Raw genomic sequence first — 11,911 nt, forward strand, 5'->3', positions numbered from 1 at the left:
AACCCAAAATTAGCCGCCCAAGGGTGGAGTCTGCAGCTCCACTCTCATGTGAACCTTTCGGTCTCCCTCTCTCTCTTGTGCTCCTGCCAAAAGCAAAGCAAAGCATCCACCCTTTTCTTACCGGCGTCGTGAATTGTTTGTCAACATCTACTCATCCTAACGCTGGTCCAGTCTTTGTCACGGCTGCACAGCAGACAAGTGGAGCCTCACGCGCAAAGCATCAGAGTCTCCACCCTCATCAATATGAGCTCATTTATTTGTTGTTTCTTTTGTTTTTAGAAAAAGAGTTCTTTATGATCTTGGACTGGATTGACTCGCTGCAATCCTTTAGACAGGAACTGGCAGGTTCCCACAGGTGACCTTTTCCTCAGCCCATTGTAATCTGGAAAAGCTCACCTTATATTTGCTCTCACAACAATGTTTTACAGCGCTGTTAATTCAATCTTGCAGGCCTGCTTAGAACAAAGAAGGAGGAAAAGAGAGCTGATTATTAGCTCATCAGAGCACAAAACATCATCACCAAAGGGGGCGACACCTGACAGTTTTCTCTAAGTGCACTGTTACAGAAATAATGAGCCGCTCCTCGACATGTCCATGTTTAGTAAAACTCCCTCTATTGAAATAAGAAAACAAGCCAAAGCTAACTGACAGAATGAACCCATCACTAAAACAACAACCCCAAAAATCTTCATCACAGAAAAGTTTTGCTTACTAATCGAACAATATGTTGTGGGAATTAGAACTTTCCGGGTCATAAAGCTTTTGCCCGACTCTTGGCTTAACTAATACTGACATAGTCTGAAATCAGACTTAAAGTCACTCCCTCTGTTCATTTAGGATAAATGTATCTATATCTGATTTAGGCTAAGTGCCTTTTGTTTAGATGAACTGCTGGACTTCCAGACCAGCAGGTTTAGGGAAGTCTTTATGGGGTCACACTCTGACCCCCCCCCCCCCCCCACCACACACACACACACACACACACACACACACACACACACACACACACACACACGCACACACACACACGCACGCACGCACGGGCAACGTACTCTTTGTTTGTATGTAGACGTCATATGTTAATGAACGTCATATGTATATTCATGTAACCTCAATAAAAGAGCAGTGTTACAGGGGAGCGGACGAGAGCAACTGGGGTGAAGCGAAGGAACGGCGTTTGTCCGGTTCTCTCCCGTGCACGGGAAACATGAAGAACTTTGCCTACTCGTGTCTTGCTTTGCTATGTAATTAAATTGTCCTTAACGTTCCAACGAATAGGTTTATGCTACAAACCTATCACTGAGGTTAACTACACAACCCCTCGCCACCTCCTTATACACAGGAGTGAGTACAAAAGGGTTCGTACGGACGCATCAGCCGGCCGTCCTTCTGCTCGACACTGTTAGCTGAAAGATGATCGGATCATCCTCTGTCCTGTATTTAAGGCTGAGAGTCTTTGTCCAGTCTCTTTTCCACAGCTACTGTCCACAGCACTGATCCACCTGCAGCACAGCCCCACTCAGTTGTTTTATGATTTACATTGTGCACGTTTCCCTTCCACTGAGCTTACAAAACCTCTGACAGGAGAAGTCAGGCATGTATTTCCCCCACCTCCCCTTTTAGGCAGTAATAAAATAGAAAACAAACAATCAAACAGGCTAAAGCTAGAGCACAAGCAAAGACAGCACCGGTGACTAAGTTCTCCCATACTGGACGTACGCTACCACGTGGGCTCAAACAGCAGCACATCAGCTCAGTTTACATACTGTTGACATCTTCATCAGAGGGTCAGCAGGGAGCGCTGCTGAGCTGCAGTCGTCTCCACCAGAGTGACGGAGCAGGAATCACAAACAGCACAAACCCACCGTGTTGTTTCCACCCTGTTCAGGAGATCTGAGCCCCCATCCCTTTTTTTCATGTTGCAGCTCTGCACTGCAGGCCCTGAACGCCTCCCGGTTACCCTCAGTGTGCTTAGAGTTTAATTTACAACCGACGAGCTCACAGATCATCTGCAGGCAGGTGAACGAACCCTTAATGTGAGGATAATAGCAGAGCTGAGCTGAGGTCAGAAATAGTCAGGAACGGTGTCGACACAGTGAAGTCAGCTGTTTGGGAATTTGTCTAATTATCAGTTTGGGGGGGGTCGGTGTTAAATAACAAAGGCAGTGTAGGATGGAGAGAGGAGGAGGGAGGGAGCAGTGATGATATGAAGTCAGAATACACATGTGGCAGACATAAGGGGGTCAGACAGGAGCAGCATCAGTCTCTGCTCTGTTTTGTTAATAACGTAGAAAAATAGTTTTGTACAATCAAGCTACATCGACGGACGCTTTACCTCACGTACCCTAAAATGAAAAAGTAGTGACAGTAAGATGGAGGCTGCACATGACACCATGACTGAGTTCACAGCTGTTGCTTTGATTCTAACGTTTAAGACTTTTGGCATCGACTCCGTTTTAATAAATGAGTGCTGGGAGGCGTCGTTTGACTTCAGGAGCTCCTGCAATGCTCCTGCGATGCTCCTGCGATGCTCCTGCGATGCTCCTGCGATGCTCTTACTCTGCGGGAGAAAACCAAAAACCAAAAGTAGCAAACATGGAGCGATATGACTCGTTTAGATTTTGGGAAACGTGCATCGACAGGTACAGTGTCCTTTTCCCCGCGTCTTTAAAAATAATTCATGCATAGATCCCCCACTGAGAAAACCCTTTTATATACTTTCTCCTTTGTACACATTTTATATAGAACTATATATAATATCATTTCTCTATATCTATATTTTCAGAAAAATTCTTTCCACACAATAAAAAAACAACAATTTAACAAATGCTTCAAACAAAACAACAAAAAGAGAGAAGATGGAAGAAAGAAAATCACGACTGAGGCCAGTTTGGCACTTTGTCATGAGAACATGACAGAACTCTGTTAGTTGACGGTAAATAGCGAAACTCTATTTTTCTTTGGTTTTTCTTCTCCCTCGATGAGAAATGAAACACAGCAGTACTTACTTGGCACCTAAAAATGCTGGTCGAATGAAAGATATCAGTGTTTTCATAGTTATATGTTTAGTGTACGCCTCCCCCTCCAAACTGCTCAGCAGATCGGGAATTTTTAGAGAAGAGCAGGAGGGAGGCGTGTCAAATGAGAGGAAGAGAGCAGTAATAAAACACGGATGTAGAAAAGAGAAGCATAATGTGCACATAACACACAGGAGATGGAAAAAGAGATGACGCCAACGTAAAAAAGAGAAAACAGCGAGGAGCGAGAGAGCATTCGTCCCTTTGACAAATGTTGGAGGTCATGAGCCTGGAAACAGCAGACCGTCTTTGAAAACAGTATCTTTGAAAGATCTGAGTCACCCACCCCAAACTGCTCATCTGCTGCTGGACACTTCAGTTGCACCTCCACATGCCACCAGTGGAGGGAGCTGCCAAGTTTCACAGCACATGACGCAGCAGGTGTAGTTGCTTTTGGAGAAAGAAGAGAATAAGAGGACAGAACGAAGGCCCACGTCTAGAGGCCTCCCTTCCAGAGCGGAAGCAGAGCCAGTGTTCCTGGTCCCTAGGTGGCGCTGTGTCGGGCCTGTCCCTACTATACCCTGGTGGTGGAGTGGGGGTGGGGCAGGGTGTTGTTGTGGCCGGTGGAGGGGAATGTGTTGAAGGTGTGAAGAGGCTGCATGCTGGTGATGGTGCTGGGGATCACGGTGATGGTGTTTGGCTTCATCAGCGGCACGTTGTCGGGGGCGCGGCGCAGCGCCAGGGTGTAGTCGGGAGGGCAGGCGGGCCGCAGGATGTCGTGGGGTCGCAGGGGCTCCATGTCGTGGTGAGCGTCGTGCTCCCAGTCCTTCATCTGCAGGGACATGATCTCCTCCTCCTGGCTGTGAGCCAGGTCGTTGGCGGGGCCGCCCCGCTGAGGGGACAGCCGGTGCCGGCGCATCTCGTGCTGCTTGTCACGCTTGTAGTAAAGGGCGGCGAAGGCCAGGATGTTGAGGAAGAAGAGCGACGCTCCAACTGCAACTGTCACGCTCAGTTCGGTGGAGTAGTCGCGGGTGTGTCTGTGAAAGAGGTCCTGGGGCGGGCGCTCTGAGCCCTCGGGCTCAGGATCTGATGGGAAGGTAGGGTAAGGATGACGAGTGGTTCGAGGAACGTTGTTTCTGGGCCTCATGGTGCCGGGGTCACGGCCTGCGGGGGAGCGCGTAGTGGTGGGAAAGAGCACGTCGTGCAGGCTGTGAAGATGAGGGACTAATTCCAGCCAAAAGGCCACTTTGTTAGCTCTGTAGTTGTCTCTGACACGAGGTTTCAAACCGATGTGAAGGTACTGCTTGTCCTTCCAGTTGAACTTGGTCCAGATGACCTCCTCGAAGCGGTTGGGCTTGGTATGAATGAACTTGGTGTCCTGAGGGACTGGCAGGTTGGGGTCCCTGGTGGAGCATAAAGGTTAAACGTTTCAGTTCAAAGTTATATTCAGTCTCCATTATAAGTAACATGTGGCATCAATACACTGAATACAGACAGGAGGCCCATTCTCTGTGCAACCTTTAAACTATCTAAGACCAACCGGCTGCTCTGGGATCTGGATGCTTTTGGTGAACCAGTATGTTCAATTCTTCAAAGCCACACGGGAATTAAACTAGCAACCTAGATTCAAGTATTCAACATGACTAGAAGGCTATCAGAGAATATACAGTAACGTGTACAGTTTACACTACTGTGACATGAGGCCTACCCAGTCTTTGCGAAGTTAGTCCAGTAAGTCATGACCACAGCGCTCAGCATCACATCGTTCTTGGAGAAGTTGCACGGGAGCAGGTCCGTGGCGCCGATCATCGGTACGCCGAACACGTAAGGTATCTCGTCTCCGTGCGCGGCGTCGGCCCACTCGGGCCGCGTCTCGGTTTGGCAGTGGTGGTAGAACGTGTAAAAGTAAACTGGGGACTGAAACTCAGCATGGAGTTTGGCAGTGGCCACAGCTGGTGCCACCCACTGGTGGTCCGTAAACAGGAAGTGAGTGAGAAATCTAGAGAGGAAAAAAAAGTCTTTCTGATAACAGAAGGAGTGACAGGCAGCAGAGAGGAAGCATGACTGCATTATCCAAACATGTCTGTACTGTGACTGTGGTCCGGCTGTGAGGGGTTCGCAGGCCGATCTGTCAGAAACACCGACACTGAGATTGGGAGCCCACTACCTGGGGGATGATAGCATTACTGCCCACAGAGCCTCAAAGGTTAAGGCGCAGACACGCCGTGATGTGGATGAGTGGCTCTCTTTAGCACGCTTGTCTTGTTTGATGCACTTCACTGGGCTCACATGTTACTGATTCCATTCTTTACTCGCATGTTTTAAACGCTTAAAGCACTTTCACAGGTTTTGATATTCTTTTGAAAATTCATGTGAACTCAAGCTGTCAGAATTGTAATGTAAGCTTTGATAATTGTCCACATTTGTCATTTTGACGATTATCCGTTTATTTTAATGAATACAGCAAACAGAAAAAAACGAACAAATCAACAAACGCGGCTCCTAATGAGACAAAACCTGATGATGCTGCAAAATGCAGTTAAGTGAGAGGAGGCTGTAAAATGGAATAACTGAAAAAGTGGCAGTGTACAGAGGTGGCGTCCTCACCCTCTGGGTAGCCGTAGAGGTTTTCAACAAAGTTGGGGATGGTGTAGTCGAACGCCGCAGCTGAGATGCCGTCGTTGTCCTCACTGTCGTCCACAAACTTCAGCCCCTCTCCCTGGTTCACTCCTATCAAGATGTCATAGTTTAGGAGCTCCCTCTGGTGGAGCAAATAAGGAAGAACATGCTGAGTGCTGGAACAGAGCCTGTGTGCATCACAAGTCTACAACAGGAAGTGCAGCTGAAGCACAGCTTTGTGAATTGGCAGCATTTCATTTCCCAGTAAACAAAATAAAGATTAGCTGTTGCCATGAAATTCCTACTATAAACTGTAAATACTGCAATATATGCAGGGTTCATACACATTTTTAGGGTCAAATTCAAGCACTTTTTAAGCACATTCAAGGTCAATTTTCAAGCTTTTCCAGCACATTACCAAAAAAGAAGCATGTTTCACTTTGCATCACCTCAGTAAGACCTTGTAAAAATTTAAACAAATCATCTGAGGTCGATTTAAATGTCTTTTGTTCCCCTTTTGTTAAAAGAGCAGCACACAAAAATACAGAAAAAGGAAACGGTTGCCTTACATGCATATAGTGTACAAACTCAAAAAAACACATTCCTCTTAAAAATGTGCAAATGTGAACAAATCAACTTGTTAGAGATCTTCATCTCCACTGTAAATAAACAACAAGCCAGAGAACAAGAAAACTGCACCAAACACCACAAACACCAACAAATTAATGTCTTCTCATCAGACATTGAAGCTTCTTTCCTGTGTGACATAAAAAATAAGAGACAGATGTTTGTTTGTTTTTTTAACTAGTTAAGCACCCACGCTCAGTCATCCACCCATTCACGCACACATTCACACACTGGTGATGTAGCTACAGCCACCCTGGGGCGCCACCAGGCCCTCTGACCACCACCAGTAGGCAACGGGTGAAGTGTCTTGCCGGGTGAAGTGTCTTGCCCAAGGACACAACGACCGAGACTGTCCAAGCCGGGGCTCGATTACAAGGCGAACTCCTAACTCTTGAGCCACGATCGCCCAGTGGGGACATGGGGACATTTCAATTTCCAGCAGGAAGCTCCCCCTTTTTGTTAAACCCTTTAGATCAGGGGTCGGCAACCTGCGGCTCTTTAGTCCTTATAGTGCGGCTCCGCGTGGTTTGTGAAAATAAATTAGCTGAAGTGTATTTTATTTATGTTAGTTCTTTTTTTAACTTGTAGTTCTAAATTGGAAGATTATTGTGATTTTGCAATATACAAATAAAATTATATTTTCTTATTTTTTCATCGCTCAAAATAAGCGTCACACTCGCGGAAGCCGGTGTACCCGGCGAAACGCCGTGCATTTATTGAGCCTTTCAACCCCAGATAGGCCAATTATGGCTCTTTGGCTCTTTGGGTCTTAAAGGTTGCTGACCCCTGCTTTAGATGAACAGAGTTTTTTAATTAAATACATAATCTTTAATAAATGTTCTCTTTTATAAAAAGTAGGATAATTAAAAAAACTTTTATTATACCTCTATTGAGTAGAAAAAAAACTCGTGTTTTCTGTCGTCTGTTATATAATATTAGGGATGTTTGTGACAATTAATTTCTTAATCGGCTGGACTAACCAATAGTCCACAACCAGGAAACACTGAAATTTTAAGTTAAGTTTGAAAACAGTTTAAAAAAAAATACCCCATTCCAAAATGTCTTGTGACAATCTCATTGGCTTAGGGAGTGATGATGTCATAGATCTTAAGAATCTTAAGTCCTTTGATGTTTTTCCTTAAGTAGGGGTGAGAAACAGCAAGTTTTAGTTCGTTTCAGCAGCATCTGTGTTTGCAGCCTACAAAACGTTCACCACAAGCTCTTCAAAGTCATCGTATAGAAACTCCAACATGTTTCCAAGGAAAAAACAACCAATTCAAAAAGATTACGCCGCCTCTCCTTCCTGGCGTGGCCGGCCAATTTCCCCAAATGGCGTCTCATCCTTTCAAAGGGCGTTAGAGGAGAGTAGGAAGGAAAACTACCTTCTCCAGAAAAAAATGCAACAAATTGAAGAAGAGAAACTTCAACTGGAGGACAAATGTAGACGAATGGAAGCCCAAAATAAAGAGCTGGAAGAAAGACAACAGCGCCAGCCGGACATAAAAATTATTAATGAGGGCTGGGGAATCAAGTTTGCTCAGACCCGAGAGCAGATTGTGCACCTCATTAAAGAAAACAGGCAAAAGCGTGCAGAACTCAAAGAAAGGACCAACCAGCTCCAAGACAAGAAAACGATGACTGATAAGATACAACGGGATCTCCAATACATGGACCGAAAAAATCGGCTCCTCCAAAGACAGCTCCATGAAGCTGTGGAAGAAAAGAAAGAATTCCTCCAACAGAAGGAAGAGCAGGACAAAAAGCAACGAGACATGCAGCACGAACTGAAGAGCATGCAGGAAAAATACCGCATGCTGAAAGAAAGCCTGGATGAAACACTGCGCCAAAATAAAGACCTTCTTCAACAGAAAGAGCAACAGCAAGAAAGACTGAAAGAAGGAAAACGTATCGTCCAGGACTTTGAGTCTAAAAATCTAAAACTGCAAGAGTTTTGTAATCAGCTGGAGGACAAAGCAACTAAAGTGGAAGAAGAAAAGGACAAACTGGAGAAACGCTGCTCACAGATGCAGAGAAGGATCGATCAGATAGCGAGAAACAACTCCGAGCTCGTTAAGGGGATTTTGGTGGAATTCAATAACTTGAAGCGTGAAAACACTCAAATGCAGGCGCAAAAACAACAGAAGACAAAATACATGAAGACCTGCAGCTCACGCTCCAAGAAATCCAGAAAAGAAACGAGCAGTTAGAAGACAAACACAAAGAGGTCCAACAGAGAAATGCAGACATGCACAAGGACAAGCTGATACAGGAGGCAACATCCAAACAACTCAAAGACAAGCTTGAAGAACAACAAGCAACATTGGAAGAGGTGGAACAAAGATGTGAGAAACTTGAAGAACAAAACGCAGAAACCATCGATGAGCTGAGAAATCTCATCCTGGAGAAAAAAGCGCTCGTGGAAAAGTGCATGAAAAAAAAGAAAAAATGGTTCCACTTGTTCCGGAGGAGAGACGCTACTGCTTCCTCACCTGATGTGTGTGTGTGTGTGTGTGTGTGTGTGTGTGTGTGTGTGTGTGTGTGTGTGTGTGTGTGTGTGTGTGTCAGGGTATCACTAGTTAGGTCATCATGTTTAGACTCATTCACTCCAAAATTATTTAGGCCAAATCTTTAAAACAGTGTCATTTCATACACATTTTCAATTCACTTCAATCGCACAAATGCAGAAATAATTATTTGCAGTATCTTATTTATTATGAGAATGTCATGCCTGATCATTTGTACCTACACCACCAAAAATGGGGGCAAAAGGGAGGAGATCATGTTTAATCGGTTATAAGAAAAGGTCAGAAATATAAGTGCCGACATGAGCAGTGTCCACAGAAACCTCTGACTCTCAGCTCAAAGCTCATATAAACCATTTCTACAACCAGCAAACAAACAAAGACACCGAACAGTTAAAAGAGCAGTGACGTCACCACGAATCTGTGGTCAGGTAATATCCATGTTTTGATTGATGATTTTCTGGAGTTAAATGTGAACCGAAGCATATTTTGGGTGTTATATGCTATTAAATACTTTTTAATTTATTTAAAAGTATTTAATAGCATATAACACCCAAAACATGCTGGGTGTGGAAATAAGAAAATCAAAATTTCCTCTGTTTGAGTCACAGTAACTTTGACATAGTAACATTTGCAGTAAGTCCTAAATGTTCACCTTTAAAATCCCTCCCTCTGTTCATTTTGCCCACATCATGTTTCAGTGGTTGGCCTCAGGTTCTTCAGCTTCCTGACAGTCTGAAGTCAGCTGACAGAGTTTCACCTGCTAAATACACAGAAAATCTTGTTAAAGCCGCACAGTTTGCCCAACAGTAATATTCCCATTAAGCCCTTTCTAAACACTTTATAACAATGTGTCATCACTAAATTATAAACTTCTTCTCCAAATCTGCACGACTGCACTTAGTCACAGACTTTATTTAATTGTCCTGCGGCTGCTATCATATATTTTACCAAACAGTTCTTCTCACACAGTCACAGATATATTTCTCTCAATGCAAACTTCACTCATGTCTCAGACAGGAAACTTGAGTTTTTCTTTTTTTCTGTCCCCACTCATTCAACTAATTTGCATATTGAGTCACATCTCGAGAAGTTGCCCTGACAACAGAAATGCATATTCAAAACATTGCTGCATAATTCAATTATTATTATTTTATTTTTATTTCTACAGTCGTCACTTCTTTTGCTCAATCAGCTGGAAACCACTTCTAATTCACTATTTTAAACCTGCTTTAAGCTTCTAATCCCTGGTTGGTCCTCCCAGTCTCTTTTTCCTTGTCACAAAAGTCGCTCTATTGTCCTGCAACTTCCTGAGTTATTCCTCAGCTTCAGCCTTTAAGTGTGTTAAATCTACACCATTCAGCATTTATGTCATGTATTCACATTCATGAGTGTAAGCATGTCTTCATTGCGTGTATGTTGTGTGTTCATATTAATATTGAGTGTAAGCTGGTCTTCGTTGCCTCGATGTGTTTTTATAATCAGATTTAATTCCTGCATCTTTGCGCTGAACTGTGGATTCAAACTGTCTCACTTCTGATTCTCTCCAAAAACAATTTCACATGTGTGTTTTCTATTTTTCTATTCATTTATGTATTATTAGTTCATTTATTTCTTTATCTCTCTCTCTCTTACTTTTTTTATTTACCTTTCTGTTGCGATGCTCTGGATGTTTCTAAACCCCACAAATGCAGTCTCACTGTTCAACCCAATTTTCCTATGCTGGCATCCTGGCAGCTGCACGCTTGACTTTTCTCAGTTCATGGGCAGTTATTTTGCGCCTTGGTTTTTCCACACGCTTCTTGCGACCCTGTTGACTATTTTGAATGAAACGCTTGATTGTTCGATGATCACGCTTCAGAAGCTTTGCAATTTTGAGACTGCTGCATCCCTCTGCAAGATATCTCACTATTTTTGACTTTTCTGAGCCTGTCAAGTCCTTCTTTTGACCCATTTTGCCAAAGGAAAGGACGTTGCCTAATAATTATGCACACCTGATATAGGGTGTTGATGTCATTAGACCACACCCCTTCTCATTACAGAGATGCACATCACCTAATATGCTTAATTGGTAGTAGGCTTTCGAGCCTATACAGCTTGGAGTAAGACAACATGCATGAAGAGGATGATGTGGACAAAATACTCATTTGCCTAATAATTCTGCTCTCCCTGTAGACTTTTGTCTTATCGCCTTAACCTCCATGGTCTCAAATTCTTTAAGGATATAATTTCTTTTAACCGGATTTGGGCAAATTTCATTTATCAAAATATTCCTGATCACTTTGTTTGTAAACCTGCTGTCACCAAATTCAACTCCAGCTATGCAGAGCTGCCTCAGTCCAGGAGAAATTTTAGAGTGCACAATATCTTCTTTTATCATTGATCTCAAAGGGACTGGGATGGCTTTCACTGGGGATTTATATCTCTTAGCAGTACATCTTACATCAAATTTCTCACAAAACGTCTCATGTTTTAGTAAGACCCCATTATCATCCATAAAATGAGCTACAGCCCAAATCCCTTTAGATCTCCATTCATCCACGTACACAGATTTCCTACACAAACGGATATACCTGTTGTTCCATATAGGGGTGTTGTGAGGAGTAAAGCTATGTTTATAGATTAATTTCCAGTAGAGACGGACCTGCTGATGGAAAGCTGAGAGTTTAACAGGTAACGAACTGCAATCAAAGTCACAACGTAACAAAAAGTCTATTCCACCCATTTTGCCAAAAATCACATTGGGAATAATGTTCCAAAAGGAATTTTTGTTCCTAATGAAAGATCTTAACCATTTCAATTTTAGTACACCATTCATAACATCAAAGTCAGTGGCATTAGCCCCACCCTCTTCATAATTCTTAATCACATCATTTTTCTTTATATAATGACATTTGTTCCTCCATATGAACCTAAAATTAAGAGTATTTATAGATTTAATTAGTTTTGGAGGTATGGGCAGAGAAAAGGCTGGATAGATGAGTCTGGACAGACTGTCCATGTTGGTTAGCAAGCTTCTCCCAAACAGAGTTATGTCCCTTTGCAGCCACATGTTTAAAATTGACTTACACTTTTCTATATTGGTACAGATATTCTTATTTTCTGTTGATGTCTTATCCTTGCAAA

General features: G+C 43.4%; 1 protein-coding gene and 1 pseudogene across 1 annotated transcript; one reads left to right on the top strand and one right to left on the bottom strand.

Annotated features, from left to right (window-relative positions):
- Positions 1-2,191: 2,191 nt before the first annotated feature.
- On the bottom strand, positions 2,192-7,515 carry LOC147336296 (neuroligin-2-like). Its single transcript, XM_086286167.1, has 4 exons — positions 7,477-7,515; positions 5,608-5,841; positions 4,726-5,039; positions 2,192-4,420 (listed from the first exon to the last, which is right to left on the bottom strand). Exons 1-4 carry the CDS (start codon positions 7,513-7,515, stop codon positions 3,592-3,594), a joined length of 1,416 nt encoding a protein of 471 aa, XP_086142293.1. The 3' UTR covers positions 2,192-3,591.
- On the top strand, positions 7,514-9,598 carry LOC147336297 (uncharacterized; annotated as a pseudogene).
- Positions 9,599-11,911: the final 2,313 nt, after the last annotated feature.

The sequence above is a fragment of the Aulonocara sp. 'chitande type north' Nkhata Bay genome, linkage group LG3, assembly GCF_057382095.1.
Source record: "Aulonocara sp. 'chitande type north' Nkhata Bay isolate Kocher_YH1m ecotype deep benthic linkage group LG3, A_spYH_male_GT1.1, whole genome shotgun sequence".
Lineage (NCBI taxonomy): Eukaryota > Metazoa > Chordata > Actinopteri > Cichliformes > Cichlidae > Aulonocara > Aulonocara sp. 'chitande type north' Nkhata Bay.